At 40.5% G+C, this 19,296-nt stretch overlaps 2 protein-coding genes across 2 annotated transcripts in view; one reads left to right on the top strand and one right to left on the bottom strand.

Annotated features, from left to right (window-relative positions):
- The window catches only part of LOC102845938 (X-linked interleukin-1 receptor accessory protein-like 2-like), a gene marked incomplete at its 3' end in the record, with an annotated part of 94,799 nt that overhangs the window by 32,787 nt on the left and 42,716 nt on the right, over positions 1 to 19,296 (top strand). The window lies entirely within an intron of this gene.
- Positions 11,912 to 13,830, bottom strand: LOC102844302 (testis-expressed sequence 13A protein-like). The gene is made up of 2 exons (XM_006899251.1): positions 13,372 to 13,830; positions 11,912 to 13,027 (listed from the first exon to the last, which is right to left on the bottom strand). The coding sequence occupies exons 1-2, from the start codon at positions 13,828 to 13,830 to the stop codon at positions 11,912 to 11,914; spliced, it is 1,575 nt and encodes a 524-aa protein (XP_006899313.1).

Here is a 19,296-nt window from a genome sequence, read left to right as displayed (position 1 = left end):
CAGCTTCCTTCCACTAGGCCAACGTAGCTCTCTCTTGGTCGTCGTCATTGTTATTGTTTAATGCCATCGAGTCGTAGAAAATTCATAGCGACCCTATGAACGAACAGCCATGAATAAGGATAGGAGAAGAAAATTTATGCCCTTGAATTGTGGTGTTGAAGAAGAGTAATAACTGTTTCATGGACTGCTAAAAGAACAAATATGTCTGTCTTGGAGAAAGTGCAACTAGGGTGCTTCGTAGAGACAAAGATAGTGAAACTTAATCTCACATATTTTGGGCATGTTATAGGAAGAAGGGTCTAGTCCTTGGCAGAGGACATCATTCTGGGAAAGAGGGAGGGTCAGAGAAAGAGAGGAAGACCTTCGACAAGACAGAATGACACAGTGATTATCACACTAGGTTTGAGGGTATCAGAGATTATGAGGATGGTACAAGATAGAAAAAGGTTCAGATCTGTTGTTCACTAGGATTGCTATAAGTAGTCAACCTGATGTCCCTTAACAACAATCACCAGCTTTTAAAAATTATTTTTCGCATTACTTTCATTCTCAATCTCTTTTACATAGTACAGTTGCCCAGACTGTTCTTTCCTCACTACCCTTACTCTTCGTGTTCATCCCCAACCAACAAAATATTTCCTGGAAAGTAGCATTTGTAATCCCCCACCCCCACCCCATTTTACTCCTCTTTATCCTCTTTTCTTTTTTCCTTCTGAGAAATTCTTGTATCACTTTAAAATGTATTTTAACTTAACTAGCCAATATAACTACCTGATAGTTTTTTCTGTCCATTACTACTATTTTGTATTACAAAACATATTTTGAATTTCCCTGAAAGTTGTTGGATTTGCTGAAAGCCTTTTAGCCAAAGAGTGGCTTCTTTTGGAGGGCAGGGAGAGGGACAAGCTATAAATGGTAATTAGTTTTTATTTATAATTGAATTCCCTATTTTGAGTCAGAAATTATGCATAGCTGACCCACCAGTGGATCTTTGGAGACTATAAATTGCACAGAAGGAGATTACTCATCTTTTTTTCATGGAGACACTAGTGACTTCAAACCACCATATATGGTCTCTGAGTTAGAGCAATGTCTTATGGGCTAAGTTAACTGAGCTCCCTCCAGCATTAGCACAGAGTGATTAATTCTTCTTCATCATACACACTGGTTATGCACTCCTGACTGGAATATTAATATCAGTATCCCTAACAATAGCCATTGTCCATGATTGTGACTGTTCTGTAGATAAGAAAGAAGGGTACTATCCATTGACAAAGGCTTCTTTGATCTGGAGGTGGTGAATTTGAGGTGCTGGGGTAGGTGAAAGGATAATAAAATTTCAACATGGCAACTTAATGTCAGGGTGCTCCTTAGAAGTAAGGATGGTGAATCTTTATCTCACATACTTTGGACCTGATGTCAGAAGGAACAAGTCCTTAGGAAAAGATATCATGTTTAGAAAGGTGGATGGTCACAGAAACAGAGGAAGACCCTCAACAACATGGATTGACACAATGTAACAATGAACTCAAATATATGAAGATCATGAGTATGGTGCAGAATAGGACAAGGTTTAGATCTGTTGTTCATAGGGTTCTTATCAGTCATAACTGACTCGCTGGCACCTAATAACAGCAGTAACTCACTCTTATTCCTTCACATATGAAAGTGAAATGTGGTAAAAGAAATGAAGACATAATAGAATTGATGGTAGGGAAAAATAGTTATTTGACTTAATGAATTAGGTCTGGCTTCCTAGAGTGAGCAATATTTGAGATGATTTGGTTTAAATGTTGTTATGTACTGTCAAGATGGAAACCACTTATAGCTCACCCTCTAGCAGGTTTTGAGTTATACCAGAGATTTCCCATCTTTTTATTTTGGAGAAGCTAGTGGATTCAAACTGCCTGCCTTTGGGTTGGCAGTGCAATTCCTTACCACTAAGGCACCTGAATTCCCTCAGTTTAAATTTGTGACAGCAATTTCAAATAAATAGAGGAAATAATGTTCAGCAATAAAAAAAACAAACCTACTGATAATGAGTAGATTCAAGTTCATAGCAATCTTACAGGACAGAGTAGAACTACCCAAAGAGTAGTAAAGTCTTTAAATCTTTAAGGAAGATGACTGCCTCATCTTTCCCCAGTAGCTCAGTGTTGAAAAAAGGGAAAACAACACTTGGGGGCACAATATTGTGAGCATCTCTCTGAGAGGGACAGAGAGAGTAAGAATAATACAGCCTCTCACTGCCCCAGAACAGAAAGCAGATCAAGAGTATTCATTACCGACTCACAATTATGGTACTAATAATGGGTTTTGTTAGGGAAGGAACTTGGAGAGTAGGGGGAGGCAAATGATTTAATAATGTTACCCAAAATAAGTCCTGTTTTTAGCCCAACAATTCCAAGGCAAAACTCCTCAATCCAGGCTCTGGTTTCAATTTAGCAAGCAGCGTTTCCTTCCATCATCAAAGATAAGAGCAGCAAAATCTAACTGTGGCCAGCACAAACACAAGAAGCCCTAGGTCACAACTTTCCTAGTTTCTCCACAGCAATGCCAGTCTCTCTACCACCAGGGTCTCTCCCCTCACAAGCCTGTCTTGACTGCCTGGTGTGAGAAGCATTTTTCCTTTATTCTAGCCCCACAGGGGATACTGATTTGCAAGACCATGACGATTTGCAAGACAAAGTGTCTGCAGTTAAGGTAACTGGATACCAAAGGGACTAACTAATGGCTAAAAAAAGCCAACTTTTGGCTAACGCCACAGTCAGCCAGATTTGAATTGCCACCCTTGAGATTAGCAGCCAAGCCTTTTAATTACTATGTCACTAGGGCTCTAGTGCACAGACAAAGAGGTAGTAAAATCTAGTGCACGGCCAGTTAGGTAATAAAAAATGCACAGGGGAAACAAAAAGGTCTGCTTGACTGGAATTTGGTTTCTGATGTGACTTTAACAATAACTAGCCCTGTTGTTGTTGTTGTTGTTGTTGTTATGTGCCGTCGAGTTGTTTGCGACTCATAGCGACCCTATGTACAACAGCCCTAAACGCTGCTCTATCCTGTGCCAATCTCATTGCCTCCGACACACCCATCCCGATTACCCAGTCACTAAATCAATCCACCCCATAGAGAGTCTTCCCCTCCTGCGCTGTCCCTCCACTCTGCCCAGCATGATGTCCCTCTCCAAAGACCTGTCTCTCCTTACAACATGCCCAAAGTATGTCAGGTGAAGCCCCAGAATCCTTGCCTCCAAGGAGCAGGCTGGTTTAACCCTCTCTAGGATGAATCTATTTGTTTTCTTGGCAGTCCATGGTACATTCAGTACTCTTCTCCAGCACCACAGCTCAAAGGCGTCATTGTAAAATTTTTCGTTTCAGAGCATGAGACTTGAATACATTGACCAAAAAAAGCTATGACATTGCTAATGAGTACCTTAACTCCTTTTTAAAGGGTGCAAAGTCCTTTCAATAAATCTACCCTTATCAATCCATCTGTAACCTGAGTGAATAATCTGAGAAGTTGGACTATATGAAGAAGACTGTTGAAACAAGACTGGAGGAAGACTTACTAACAACCTGTTTTATGCAAGTGATATAAGCTTGTTTGCTTGCTTAAAATATGGGTTACAACACCAATATCCAGAAAACAAAAATAATGACAACAAAAATTGTCACAAGTGGAAAAACAGGCCATGATACATGCAGAAAAGGCTGATGTTGTAAAGGGTTCTATTTCACTTGTATCTACAACCAACATCTGTGATAGCAGCAGTCAGGTAATCAAAAGATGAATGGAGGACATTATAATCAGTGAAATATCTCAGTCACAAAAAGACTGAATAATGCCACTGTTATAGGACAGGACTGATACGGGGGTTGGGGGAATAAAAAAAGAGGGGATAAATAATGTACATGGCATTGAAAAGGACAAGGGAAAGAACTGAATAAAAGGAATGTATGAGTATGTATTATTGGCATGACAAGAGTCCAGAATAAGAGTTGCATAGTAGAGTGGTCTGGGAGGGAGTGTCTATATAACAATGAAAACACTTTTTTCCCCAAAGAAAAAAGCAAACTGGGGGGAGGGAGGACAGGGAAGAAATTGTGAAACAATGAATGAACGAATGGAAATCCAAGTTCTTTATAAACTTTCATTAAAATCTAAAAAATAAAAGTGCTAAAGATCAAGGATGTCACTGCAAAGTCTAAGGTGCACCTGTTACTGCATTTTCACTTACCCCATGTGCAAAAACAAACAAGAATTGATGCCTTTAAATTGTGATGTTGGTGAAGAGTATTGAGTATATCATGAACTGCTTTAGTAAACAAAATTTTTGGACCAAGTGCAGCCAGAATATTCCTTAGAGGAAAAGATGGTGAGATTTTATCCCACATATTTTGGACATGACATTAAAAGAAGTTTTTGTTGTAGTGGGCTGTCAAGTTAGCACTGATCCACGAATGACTCTCAGTGAGTTTTCAGAGGCTATACTGGAGGGACGGCACAGGAGGGGAAGACCCTCTATGAGGTGGATTGATTCAGTGACTGGGGCAATCGGGATGGGTGTGTCAGAGACAGTGCAGTTGGCACAGGACAGAGCAGAGTTTAGGGCTGTCGCAAGCGACTCGATGGCGCATAACAACAACAACAACAACAATACTGTATGGGAGGAGACTGCCCATTCTTCTCCCACAGAGAAGATAGTGGATTCAAACCATCTGCCTTTTGGATTGCTGCATAGCTTCTTACCATTAGGCCACTTGAGCTCTAAGAGATGTTAGACCCTGGAAAAGGACATTATGCTTGGAAGTGGTAGGTATGAAGATTCAAAAAGGAGAGGAAGACCTTCAACAAGAATTGACACAGTGACTTCAACAATAGACCATCAAATCAGAGAATGTGAAGATAACACAGGAATTGGCAAGATTTCAATTTGTTGTACACCTTCCACTATGAGTTGAAGCTGACTTGATGGCACCTAACAACACTCACTAAATAAATGAGATGCTCTTAGCCCCACCATTACTGGTGGGTGCATTCCAACATTTATTCCCAGCGATGAAGAGAAACCCATTTGGCGTCATCCTCACTCTCTCACTATTGTTAGGAGTTAGACCTTAGCAAGACAGCACCTATGAAATAGTGAAAACTCTGCAGGAGGGTTCCACTCTGAGGGTCTGTATCTCATTAGCACAAGACTCAGGTTAACACTGTTCTATACATGCTCATTTTCAGACCAGATCAGATTTTTCAACACTAAAGGAGTATATAATAATCTGAATAAAATCTCATCGCTTTCAATTCGGAACCAACTCATGTCTGACCCTTTATTAGTTTTTCAAGAGACAGTAAATCACATGGGAAGAGATTTCCCATTTTTCTCTTATGGAACTGCTGAAGGCTTTGAGCCACCAGGTGCCATCTTTGTCTTAACAGCACTACTCCCGATAGACCACACCACCAGAGACAGAAATAATTTAATTTTTCAGCTCAAATGTCTTGGTAATTTTCCAATATCTTCTGTCAACTTCCTATAAAGAAATACTGTTTAACTATAATTTGGCCAGCTTTCATATTTACATTCTTCTTTCACACTCTCTCTTCCTTTTTTATTATTATTAAATTTTATTAGTTTTAATGAACATTTACAGAGATTTTGGGTTTTCATTCATTCATTGTTGCACTGTTTTCTCCACCCTCCTCCCCAGTTCATTCTTCTTCCCCCACCCCGAATGTCTGTTTTAATTGTCCAATTGCCACAGTGCTTGTCAAAGCCAGTTCTGATTAATCTCCTTTGTCAGTGTGTCCTTTGCCATTGCCTATCACTCCTCCCTGAGAGAGACTTTACCCTGATTCATAAGGAAAAGGGGATGGCGTATTCTCTTAGCTACTTCCTGCTGAAAAGGGAAGCTGTGGGTTTCAGGGTGAAGGTCTTCTCTCACTACTCTAAAGGGCCCCTTTGGCAGTAGGAAACACATAGACTATTATGGAGATTGATTTTGGAATTTAGATGCACTGTTATCAATTGTGCTTAGCCGTACATGTTCATATCCTTGAAGATGTATCATGGAAGTGTTGCAGCCTAGAAGATACAAATTTAACTAACAAGTTAAAAGCGCATGAGTCAAAAATTGAAAAGCAATAATATTCAGAGTAGAGGTTCTAATAGTGGCACAAATCAAGTTACAGAGGTAAGGTGGTTCTTACAATAAAAGACCTATAGACTAGCACTTTGTCTATTATAGTGTAGAGGTTAGGAACCACAAGATGCAGAGGCTCAGATATGTCATTTATGGTTCTTAAGTCCTGGAGCAAATTCCATCTACCACTGGGTTGTTTTACAACTCGGAAGTTCGCATGTAAAGTAGAGGTGAAGTAAGGATCTGCTTATGAGGTTTTCCGTCCATTCCAACAACTACGAAATAGTGAGAAGAGTGGGACCTCAGAAGCCTTTTAGGACCAATTAGTAGGCTCTGTGTCCAGGAGAAAACGAATATACTTACCAGTAATGTTAATGCTCACCCACAGCTCTTCTGGGAGGATCTAAATCGTTGAAGCGTCCTCCTTTGTTTCCAGCTGGGAGCTGGGCCCTGTCAGTCCTGTCTGTCACGAGGACCTGATATGAGCCACCTTGGCCAAGTGTCCTTCAGAGCCACACTTAAAGCAAGTGAGTGGGAGCTTCCTCTCTACTCCCTTGCCTATCTGTGGCTTTCGTCTGTGACACTGTCTACTGAAGTGTCCCAGCTTTCCACAGTGGAAGCAATTCTGACCTCCTTTATTACCCTTGGGTGGCACTGTCACAGGCCCTAAACTGGCAGCAATAGCTGCCCCAATAATTTAGGCCATTCTCTGGTCCTTTCTCTTCCCTCTAGATCCCAGTTGTTTAACAACTCTGGTCTTTTCTCTTCCCTCTAGATTCCAGTTGTTTAACAACTGGGATCTCTATTCCTTTTAAACTCAGTCTAAACCTTATTCCTGAAATACCCTCAGATCTTTCACTTATACGAACATGGACTAGAATTTCCATGCACATTAAAGTTCACTTCTTGGCTATCACGCTCAGATCACTATGATCTGGAGGTTTTCTATTTGCTCAAAAATTAAATGTTTTCTAATTTGTTATGTCATACTAGTAAAAACAGAAATTGTTAGTATGAAGGCAGTCAGTAAAAGGAGACAATACAAACAATGACACTGGAAGCACAAGTGTTTTATAGAAGGATGAACTCACTGAAAATTTTAATTTTTAAGGGCTGACTAACTTTTCAATTTGATCCCACATGACATCAAACAAAGGTGAAAATGTTCTGTTATTCTCCATGAATTATGTAAGACATTTTGCTTTTCATTACTTTAGAGACAGGTATATCTAGGGTTCACTTGTCAATAAGTGAACAAGTCTTTAGAAAACGGAGAGAGGTCAAAAAAGGAGCTTTATCTGGCCATTCTCTTTCAACATTTGGCTTGCTGTGATTCCAAATGGAAAACCCAAAGAGGAGCACTCTATCTTTGCTATAGGTAAAAATCACTGATTTTGACCAAGGCAATGGTTCCCACAGAATTCTCATCTTTTTCTCTCACCCACCACAACTATGTATTTCTTCCAGGTCAAGAACTCAAAGGGAAGCTCTGGTGATATACTCCGTAAAGAGTTGAGTTGCTAAACCAAAGGTGCCTCTTTGGCAATTCGAATCCACCAGCAGTTTCAAGGGAGAAAGATAGTCTTCTCCATGCAATTTAAAGCCCCAGAAAAGCTGCTAGAGAGTTAGTTATGAGTAGTCAGTTCCAACTTGATGGCAATGAGTGAAGTTGTGCAAGGACTTAAAGACCAAGTCATATCACTTGAGTATATTCAATGACAAATATGGCTGTTATGTGCTGTTGAATCAACTGTGACTCACAGTGACCCTATGAACAGCAAGTGTGAGCTTGGTCCTATTCTGTGCCATCTTTGACACACTCAAGCCCATTATTACAGTCACTATGTCAATCTATCTTTTTTAATATCTTACTTTCTCTGATTCTCCACTTTCACAAGCACTCTTTTTCTGACCCTGCTCTTCCCAAGGACTTGCCACTCCTGACACTGGCATGCTCAAATTATGTGAGACAAAGCTTCACCATCCTTGCCTTCAAGGGTCACCCTAATTTCACTTTCTCCAAGTTTGTTCTCTTGGTAGTTCATGGGATATTCAGTACTGTTTCCCAGGACCAAAACTCAAAGGCATTGATTCTTCTTCTGTCATCCTTAGTCACTGTCCAACTTTGATGCATAGCAAACAACTGATAAGATGATGGTTTGTATTAGACACACCTTAGTCTTTAAACTGACATCATTACTCTTTAGTATTGTGGTGCAGCACCAACAGCAGGTTTTCCCAATGCAAGTTCAATGACAGAAGGAGAGTTCAATTTAGCTTATTAAAACTTTTTCTTCTTTGCTTAGACAAAGGGAGAAAAAAATCTAACACGTGAAGCCACTCAATGGCGACGTCTCTCTTTAATCCTATGAAACACGTGAAGTTGCCATGAACTGGAGTTGACTCAACCACCACTAACAAAGGCAATCAAACATAAAATCCAAATCCACCCAATATGTCAGAAATTTTTGAGGAAAAGAGTCTTGAAAACAAATTCTGACAGTAGAGCAATTTATGTCTTGTGTCTCTCCTTAAACTTAACTTCTTTCCAGTGTTTCCTCTCAGATTCCCACTGCCCTCTCCCTTTCTTTCATTCTTAATTGGATCCTATCAATTTCAGTTGAGCTTTCTCTTTTGCTTATGGTGATCTTTTAATCTCCTTTTCACCCTCCTCCATTATTCCAAAATGTGCCATTGACTAGTACTTCCCACTCCTATCTGACCTCCCATTCTCACTCTCAGGTGTCTTATCTGTCTATATCATGCACACACAGGCAGAAGCCCCCTCAGTTCCCCATATCCATTAGAAATCAGTGTCTGTTCTCCTCCATATACATTAGTCCAGTGGAAGAGTGGACTATTTAAAGCCATTCAAGCAAACTTCCTTTAATAACTTAAAAGCATTGTTTTTGTACTCACTTTTTTTGGGTAACAATCCTAGGTTTCTATATTTTATGAATTGTCACTATACAATCTATAAACTTATCAAATACTCTCATTCTTCACAAATGATTATCTTCATTAATATCACATTTTAATATTTCTTATTTGAAATTACTATTATTTTTAAGATAATTGCTATAATTTTCTACTCGTTAGTTTTGGAATGTACTCACTTCTTAAAACAATCAAAAAACTAAAAACTAAGTGGTCAAAAGATTGACATTGTTCAGAAGGCAGGAAGGAGCAATATTAATGGAAATAAGAATCATAAAAAAGAAGCAGGAAGACCACAGTAACATTGTGGGTATATGAAATGAAATACATATGTATGGTTGGTTGGAAAACTAGTTTACAAACTTTCACTCAAAAATTACAATAGAAAATTAAAATTTTTATGAATGTTAGTTTAATTTATACATCACAGAAGTACATAACAAAGTAAAAGCTTGCCTTCCCATTCAACTCCAGCTAACATTTGTTTGGCAAATACTTTTTTCCTATACTTACTCAAAGTCTAGATCTATAAGACAAACTATCTTAAGGCATAGTATATTAATTGAGAGAAATTCTCAAGATTTATCTGGAAAAAAATGAAAGCTCTTGCCATACGACTTTGGGTTCATTTGTCCTTCATTTAATAAAGTCAACAATTTAATATCAAATATGCAACTGTTACTGCATTAATTTATGTGTTTCTTGCATTTTAAAGTTTCTTCAGCTATCTCTTATTTTGTGGCTTACCTTTCTCTCAAATTCAAAATAGTCCTCTCTTAACTGTGTCTCTCACCTCATTCTTTCCCTTTCTTGAAGAACAGCTTCCCTGCTATTGCCTTGTTTTCTCACTTCCCACTCATTCTTCAGTACTTTGCACTTGTGCTTCTGCACCATCTCTCACTTGCTTCAGTAGACACATTATAGGAACCGGTCCCTCTGCAGCTCTAGACTCTACTATACACAGTCCCTTTGAAACTCCTCCTCAGCCTGCGACCCTTTTCTTTTCCTGTTCTGTTCATGGATTTTATGATTCCCAGCAACAGGTGGTTTTGTCCTCCAGTAGCCATATGGTAGAATCTACTGACATTTTTGGTCCTCACAATTAAAAGAAAACTGCTACTGGCAGTTAGTGTGTAGAGATTAACGATGTTACCGAATATTGCAACAAAGATATCTAGTCTAAAATGTCCAGAGTGAGTATCTTTTGGAATCTTACCCCCAAAGGCATTCTGACAAATACAAACCCTAGAAATTTAGTCTCAAAACTTGATAATGTCCACACCTGCTCCAAAAGGCAACAATCAAAAAGCACATCCAGTTGCTGTAGAGATGTCCCAGTATCACAAGAGCTTCTCAGTTTTCAAACTCACTGTCCTTGGACATTGTCCAATTGTCTTCATTTGTGCCAGTCTGGTCCAGATATGATTCCTCATCATTTTTCCACCTGTGGGCTATATCATACATTTAACTCCCTTAACACAACTTATAGTCATAATGGAGAAGCAGACCACATTCTCTCTGAGCTCCTGACCCTCACCTACCTTCATTCTGTCCTCAATCCACCTCCATTCCTTTGAAAAACTATTTCCCATTGGAAATTATTACCTTTTTATCCCACATTGCTGAATTCACTGAAGGAGCTGAATTCACTGATGGGAGCTCTGGAGGCATAGTTTGTACGGATCCGTGGTGTTATCTAGAGATGGTGCCTCTCTGGTGGTTCAAATCCACCAGTGGCTCCTTGAGAGGAAGAGTGTACAATCTCTTACTGTGTCTTCCCAAAAAATCCTCTGGGGGGTCAATTATGAGTTGGTTCTGATGCAATGACAATAAATTTTGAGTTTGAATTAACAGAAAGGTTTGTATGGCAGATTCATCATTATATATATAATAGATGGGGAGTGGAATCATCTTCGTTCTGTGCTGTAAAACAGTAAACCCTCTTGCACTCTCAATTGTTGACTCACCTTAGTGACAGTTGAATGAGCTCCTTGTTAAACTTTGACTTTTCCTGGTTCTGCCCAGTGGGGACTGGGAAAGTTTCTCTAGTCACAGATCATAGATCCATAGCAGTTCTTTGACTGTAAACAGTCATCTTCTGTCCACAGCCTTAAGGGATTCTCTCAGGAGTGGTAGGTCTCTGATATGTTGTCTTGAGTCAAGCATAAATCCAGATGAACCTCAGGCTTGTTCTCATAGCTTCATGGACTATAACTCCCTCAGGTCATGAATGAGCTTCCTATTGAGTCTATTCCTGTAATTCAGAAATCCCCACTACCCACCACTCTTGATGCACCTCTCTAGCCAGTTTAACATTTTCTTTGCTAGTCTATTATTTGCAACTACTGTCCTTATACCAGTTTCTAAATTGTACATAATCTAGTTGCTCAGAACAAGAACCTACTCAAGCTAGTACAAGTAAGGAAAAAGGGATCTAAGTAAAGGGAATGTTCACGCATCACTGCTGAAAGTGAGAAAGTGGCCAGATAAGCTACTATCTCTAGGGTTACAGGATCAACACCGTGTTGCTTCTTCACACCTTTCTATTGCCAAGGACCTTATCTTTGTCTTCTCTAAAAAACACTTTTCTCTATAAAACATGCTAATATTCTGGAACACAAAAAGAATCTTCAAAACATGTATCTACCTCTCTCCTCTCAACCACTGAATCTACAATTCCCTCAATACCCACAGTATACCCTTTATCCTCCATCCCATTGCCCACCCTCCCACTGTTCCTTTACCTCCCTCTTAGCTTCATTCCTCTCCCCCCCTTCTGAAAATGTATTTCCCATTATGTTATATTTATGTTCTAGTTCATATTTATAAGTTTACTAAGAGTTTTGTAGCCAGATCCCCCTCCCACAGCGGAAGCAAATATTCCGCCTTGAAAAATTCACAGCTTTACACCAAGGACAGTCCCAATCCCCCAGCCTGCGCACTAGTGGGGCCCTCCTCTGCTGAGATGGTTCTGCATCTCTCCTTCTTCTTTGGGTTTCTTGAGGATCTATTCTATGAGTTACCCTATTAGACCTCCCCCAGTGGAGAGCTGGCTTAGGTGGAGGTGCTGCAACCGATGAGGTTGTTGGAGATGGTGTGGGTGGGTCTGGGAATGAGTACGAGTATGAGAAAGAGGCAGGAAGTTGGATAGGAAGGAGTGTCTGTGAATCTGGGGGCTCTTCTTTTGAGACCTTGGGGAAAGAAAATATACTTGTGTCTATGGACCTGAGCTCACTCTCCTGCGTTGTAGTGGTGAATTTTTTCCAGTCCATAGCACCAAGAAAATCCATGAAGCGCCCCCCTAGCTCCTCTGCTGTTTCAGTAACAGGAGTGGTAGCAGTCCCTGCCACATTCTTTTTCCCTCCTGTGGTGGTGGTAGCAGGAGCAGCAGTAGCAGTACCAGCAACTACTACCTCCTTTTTGCCACTTTGTTCTGTCCCAGCGCGGCTCACAGTGGTCCGGTTTGACCACTCGGTGGCCACTGCCTCCTCTTCACCTTCTACTTCTTCCCTACCCCTACTAGCAATGAGCAGGCTTAACCAGTCTGTGACCAATGGCTTTTTTTCTTTCTTGCCTTTTCCTTTTGTCCAAGCCTCACCAGTTGTGGCCAGGTTTAGCCACTCTGTGGCCACTACTTCCTCTTCTGCCTTGACTTCTTCTCCCCTAGCCTCACTGGCAGTGGTCAGGTTTGGCCACCCTGTAGTCACTACCTTTTTTTCCTCCTTGCTTTCTTCTGTCCAGGTTCCACTGGAAGTGGCCAAACTCAGCCATCTTGTGACCACTGGATCCTCTTCACTTTCTCCTCCAATCTTAGTTTCACTGGCAGTGGCTAGCCTTGGCCAACCTGTGGCCACTACTTCCTCTTCCTTCTGGCCTTCTACAACAGACCCACTGGCAGTAGTAAGACTTTGCGATCCTGTAGTCCACTCCATGGATTGCTGCTGCATGCCCTGCAGAGAAGAGGGTAGAGCTGAGAATTGTTCTGATAAAGTGAGAGTGGAACCTGGGAGCCATGGTAAAGAAATATTGAGGAGGGGCTTTCAGGCTAGGACAGGTGCCAACAAGGGCCCTAGGATGGGGGAGTGCCTTGGGTGGGGGAGGGAGGGTCTAGACATGGGAGGAACTGGATGAGGGGGTCTGGGTGGAGGAATTGGATGATGGGGACTGGGTAGGGAAACTGGACAAGGGGAGACGGGGTGGGGAGGTACTGGGGTTGGAGCAGGACTAAGGCCAAGTCTGGGGCTGTTCTGGGTTAGGAGAGGAATGAAGGCCAAGAATCTGGAGCACTACTTACAGCCTGGAGGAACTTCCATCTCAGCAGGTCTCGCTCCTTCTGCACCTCTTTCAGAGAGGTCTGGAGCAGCTGCAGCTGAGTGGCTGTCTTCTTGTTTTCTAGCTCATGTCGTTCAGTGAGCTCCTTAAGGTTTTTGGCCAGGGCTAACGCAGCTGACTTGTGCAGCCTGGCGAAGTCGTGCAGCCACTGCACCCTGCACTCCAGTAACTCCCTCTGCCTGCGGGAAAAGCGCACACTCAGTGCCAGGCCGCTCCAAGCACAGGCTTGCTTGGCCTGCATGGACACAGTGCTGTCCTTCAGGATAGTCTCAAGCTTGTTCTCCACTGCATTCCAGGACAGGGATCTATTATCGAAGTAGAACTCGGGACCTTTTACGTCTTCGGCCATCTTCTTATTGATAAAGGCCACCACTTCGGCACTGTGGAACCCACAACAAGGATCTTCGAAATTCAAGGCCATGAGAACTGAGAGCCTTACCAGCTTTTCTCTGCAAAAGGGTGGGGGGGAGAACAGACAGTTGTATCTTCCCTCTCCCTCTTTCCCTCCAACCCTCAGAATGATCCTCTGATTGGCTTTTGCTACTCTAAAGACTGAGACGTATTGACTCTGACTGGAGAAATGGGATTAGGTGTGTCGGAGACGGAGATTGGCTCAGGATAGAGCAGGCTACAGAGGGTCCGTATGAGTCGCATGTGACTTGACGACACATAACAACAACAAAGGCACCTCATACTAGGCCCCACCTATCCAGTCAGGGGCCAGAGGAGGCACACACCAATTCCGCACCCACCTACCACACCCAGAGAAAGACATACCTCTCTTTTTCCTTCCAATGTCTCCAGGGCGGGAAAGTTTGCCTCAGGGCCAAGTCCCAAGGCTTGTACACTGCGACCGTTCCATTTTCCAGACACTATGGGGTGAGTCGGAGTGAAAGGAGACTGCTTCCTCTTCTAATCGAGATTATAAGGGAAGTCATTACCAGTATGAAAGCCCTAGATGACGGGGGAAAAAACAGGACCTGTCAAAAAAACAACTTGAAAGCAAGAAAATAAAGCTCTTAAAAGTAAGTAAAATAGTACCCCTTCCATAATGGTTTGTCTCTCGACATGTTCAAGTAGGGAGACGCACCTCTTCTTGGTGGTAGAATATTCCAGATAAAGAAACGCCTTGTTCTTTCAGTGGTGCCACCTACTGGAGGAAGATTCTATGTCTGTAGCTGCCACTTCAGAGAAAGTTCTGATTTCTAGTACCAACAAACTTCTCTTGCGTTGAGCCAGGTAACAAATATGAGTTTCTCTGAGACTTAGAACTTTCCGATAGTCTAACGGGTAGAGGTCTTGTGCAGGTAAAATAAAGGTGACACCTCTGTGGCAGTTGGAATCCACTAACAACTCGACTGGTGCAATTTACAGTCTCCAAAAACCTGTTGGAGGCACATTTAATTCTTAATGACAATGAGATGAATTGAGTTGAGTCTGAATTTTACAATTTATGGTCTCAACTACTTGTACCACAAAAGAAACCATGAACAATACTTGGGTTCAAAAGTAAGAGTGTTCCAATAAAATTTTATCCAGAACAGTAGAGAGCTGTCAGCATTTGGCTCATAATGTGCTTCCTCCTATATCTGTATGTTTGTAAATATTTTATCTTTTTGCTCAAAGCAGAAACCCTAATATCAATATCAACATATACCTTCCTCTATGTTGACCAAGTCACCAATTCTTGTTGATAGTACTGCAGAGACTTTGTGGACATCCATTTCTACTTTAGGAACCCTATGTCTTTCCCAAATTATCTCCTGGGCTTTAATATCTTAATTCTTAATATCTTGCAAATACTTTTAAATGATCAGTCTTCTCTAATTTAAAAATATTTTCTTGTTCTCTTGAGCTGATTATCAAATCTGTTTTGACTTTCACTATATTCTACCTTTATAACTATTCTCTCCATTGTTTTCTCTTCCATTATTTATGCACCCTTAAACCAGTCATGCAGAGATATACTAATTTTGGATCTTAAATTCTTTTTCCTACTGAATAGAAAAATCATTATTTATTATATGGACATTTTGTTCAGTTCTATGAATCACATTGAAAAAGACAACACTACCTGTTTAAGGGTCTCATGTCATTTAGTAAGAGGAAAACTAATAAACCAGGCATTAAAATATTACCTCTTAAAGTAGTTAAAACATTTTCCATTATCTCTTAAAATACTATCTTATATATATATTTTTTTCCAATCTCAACTTCTGTGTTTTATTTATTAATTCTCAGTGGAAATAGTTCTTGTTCTGAGATGGTCTACTGTGATTTCTGCATAAAGAGCACTTGAAGATAGTATAGAAAACGCAGTGATGAGGAAAGGTAGAAAGAATTGAGTCAGAGAGACCTATGTATGTCAAAGTAGTTCAAATCATGAACCAGGGAATTAGGGGTGAGAAGCCATTTGATAGACAGAGTTTATAGAGCTGTCAGAGACAAACACATGGGAATGTTTAAGATATCTCCCATTTTTCTGTTATAGGAGACATAGTAGACAGTGGTAGATAGAGGTAGATGGGGAATAAGAAGTTGTTTGAACATGTTGTTATTGTTGTTATGTGCCATCGAGTCATTTGCAAATCATAGTGACCCTATGTACAAGAGCCCTAAACGCCGTTCTATCCTGTGCCAACCTTGCCATCTCAAACACACTCATTCCTACCACTCCACTCACAGAATCGATTCATGTCATTGAGGGTCTTCCTCTTCTGCACTGTCCCTTCACTCTCCCAAACATGATGTCCCTCTCCAAGGACCAGTCCCTCCTTGCAACATGCCCAAAGTGTGTCAGACAAAGCTTCAGAATCCTTGACTCCAAGGAGCATTCAGACTTCACCTTCTCCAGGACAAACCTGTTTGTTCACCTAGCAGTCCATGGTATATTCCATACTCTTCTCCAGCACCACAGCTCAAAGACATCAATTCTCCTTCTATCATCCCTATTCACTGTCCAACTCTCTGATGCATAGCACGTAACTGAGAAGACTATAGCCTGAATCAGGCACACCTTAGTCTCCAGCCTGACATCGTTGCTCTTCAGTACTCTTGAGAGGTCCCTGACAGCTGACTTTCCCAATGCAATTTGTCCCTCGATTTCCTGGCTGCTGCTATCAAGAGTGTTGACTGTGGAACCAAGCAAACTAAAACTGTTAACTATCTCAGTCTCTTCACCATCCATACTGATGCTGCCAATTGGCCAAGTGGTGAGAATCCTTGTTTTCCTGACGTTGGGCCCCAATCCATTTGGAAGCTGCAGTCCTTGACCTTCTGCAGCAAGCACTTCAGGTCCTCCTCAGTTTCAGCAAGCAGAGTTGTGTCATCTGCATAGCGCTGGTTGTTGATGATACTTTGACCAATCCTGATGCCACATTCCTCCTCATACAGCCCAGCATCTCATATGATCTGTTCTGCATACAGATTGAAAAGGTATGGAGACAAAATACATCCCTGATGAGTCCCCTTCTTGATTTTGAACCATCCAGTGTCTCCTTGCTCTGTTCTGACGACTGCCTCTTGGTCCAAGTACAGGTTTCACATTAGCACAATCAAATGTTCTGTGATTCCCATTCTTCTCAGAGTCAGCCATAGCTTATTGTGATCTACACAGTCAAAAGCTTTTGCATAGTCAATGAAGCACAGAAGACATTCTTCTGGTATTGTCCGCTTTCTGCCAAGATCCATCTAACATTAGCTATAATATCCCTAGGACCACGACCTCTTCTAAATCCAGCCTGCACATCTGGCAGTTCTCTGTAGACATACTGCTCCAAACATTTTTGGATAATTTTCAGCAGAATCTTGCTTGGATGTGATATTAATGATGTTGTTCGATAATTTCAGCACTCTGTTGGGTCACCTTTCCTTGGAATGGGAAAAATATCAGTCTTTTCCAGTCAGTTGGCCAGCTGGCTGTTCTCCATATTTCTTGGCACAACTTAATGAGTATATCCAGAGCATCATCTGTTTGTTGAAATAAATCAGTTGGTATACCTGTAGGACAGTCTTGGTAGACATGCTTTTTAGGCAATTGGATATGTGAATCTGAACCTTGGGAGAGACATTTAAATGTATCCCAACTATTCTTGAGATGATGTCTAAATTCAGGTGAGACATAATCACTCTACACTTTGACTCATGTACTTGTTTCAATTTTCTTTAGCTTCAACTTAAACTTATATATATGTAATTGATTATCTCTTCTGAAATTGTCTTCTGGCCCTGTTCTGGCCAGCAATATTAGGTTTCCCATCATCTCTTTCCACAGATGTAGTTGATTTGCTTTCTACGTTTTTCATTTGTATTATACCAGTTATGGTATTATATAAAGGTGTTTGCAGTGAATAAAGTATTGGTCTTACAAATATGACCTCTAACATTGTTTATATCAGGGTTATGTTTTACAACTCGTAATCACTTTTATTTTCATCTTTTATATTTCCATGAATCACCAGAGACTTTAAGTCCATATCAATTGCATGTTTGTCAAATTTAAGACTGCTAACATTGGTAAAAATATTTTATTTTTTTCATCTTTGGTGTTACTATTTGATGGATAAATTTTAATAACTGTCATATTAACTTGAAGGTATGTTATTGTTGTTGTTAGATGCAATTAATTCTACTACAACTCATAGCAACCTTCTAAACAACAGATCTGAACCTTACCCTTATCTTGCACTGTTGTCATAGTCTCTCATATACTCAATCACATTGTTACAGTCACTATATCAATTCATTTGGTTGGGAGGTTTCTTTTTCTCTGACCTACAACCTTTTTCAGCATGATGTAATTTTCCATGAACTGTCCTCTCTTGACAGCATGCCCAAAGTATGTGAGATGAAGTTTTATAATCTTTGCTTCTAATTAGTACCCTGCTTATGCATTCTCCAAGACAGACTTACTTGTTCCTTAGTCAATCCATTGAGTATTCTGTATTCTTTTTTAACTCCACAACTCAAAGGCATCAATTCTTCTGTAATTCTTATTCATTTCCCAACTTTCAGATGCATAGGAAACAATTGAAAAGATCATGACTTTTATCAGGCACACCTTAGTGTTTAAACTGACATCATTGCTCCTTAGTACTTTAGAAAAGACACTAACAGCAGATTTTCCCAATGTAATTTATCTTTTGATTTATTGATGGCTTTTATCTGAGGTTGGTTGTGGATCCAAGTATAAGGAAATCCTTGACAGCTTCACTCTTCTCCCCATCTATCATGATATTGCCTATTGGTCCAGTGGTGAGGATTTTGTTTTTTTTGATGTTGAGATGTAATCCATATTGAAGGCTGTACTCTTTGATCTTCTCCAGCAACCACTTCAAATCCTCCTCACTTTCAGCAAGGAAGGTTGTGTCATACACATAATGCTAATTGTTGATGAATCATCCTCCATTTTTCATGCCATATTCTTCATCATGTATAGTTCATATTCTAGAATTATTTACTCAGCATATGGACAAAGGACATAAACCATAAAGGTGTCATGCACATAATGCAGATTGTTAACGAGTCTTCCTCAAGTCCAGGTACTACATTCGTCTTCACATAGTGTAGCTTCTGGAATTATTTGCTCAACATACAGACTGAACAGATATGGAGAGAGGTTACAAATATAAAGGATGCCTTTCCTGACTGTGAACCATGTCGTTTCCCTTGCTCTGTTTGGACAACAGCATCATGGTTTAGGTATGAGTTTCACATGGGCACAATTAAGTATTATTAGATGCCCATTCTTCTCAATGCTATCCATAATTTATTGTGATTCACACAATGAAATGCTTTTTCATATTCAATAAAACACAAATAGACATCCTTCTGGCATTCTCTACCTCCAGCTAAGATCCATCTAACAACAGCAACCTCATACCACAGC

Source organism: Elephantulus edwardii, unplaced genomic scaffold (genome assembly GCF_000299155.1).
Source record: "Elephantulus edwardii isolate Elephantulus edwardi_28Jun2011 unplaced genomic scaffold, EleEdw1.0 scaffold00249, whole genome shotgun sequence".
NCBI classification, from domain to species: domain Eukaryota; kingdom Metazoa; phylum Chordata; class Mammalia; order Macroscelidea; family Macroscelididae; genus Elephantulus; species Elephantulus edwardii.
Note: the sequence above shows the minus strand (reverse complement) of the source record. Positions and strands in the feature narration are given on the sequence as shown.

Bases quoted from the DNA above. Each gene is read 5' to 3' on its own strand.
- LOC102844302 (XM_006899251.1), bottom strand. From the start codon at position 13,830: ATGGCCTTGAATTTCGAAGATCCTTGTTGTGGGTTCCACAGTGCCGAA. The intron at 13,028-13,371 runs GTAAGTAGTGCT...TCTTCTCTGCAG, and splicing joins GATGGAAGTTCCTCCAGGCT to GGCATGCAGCAGCAATCCAT.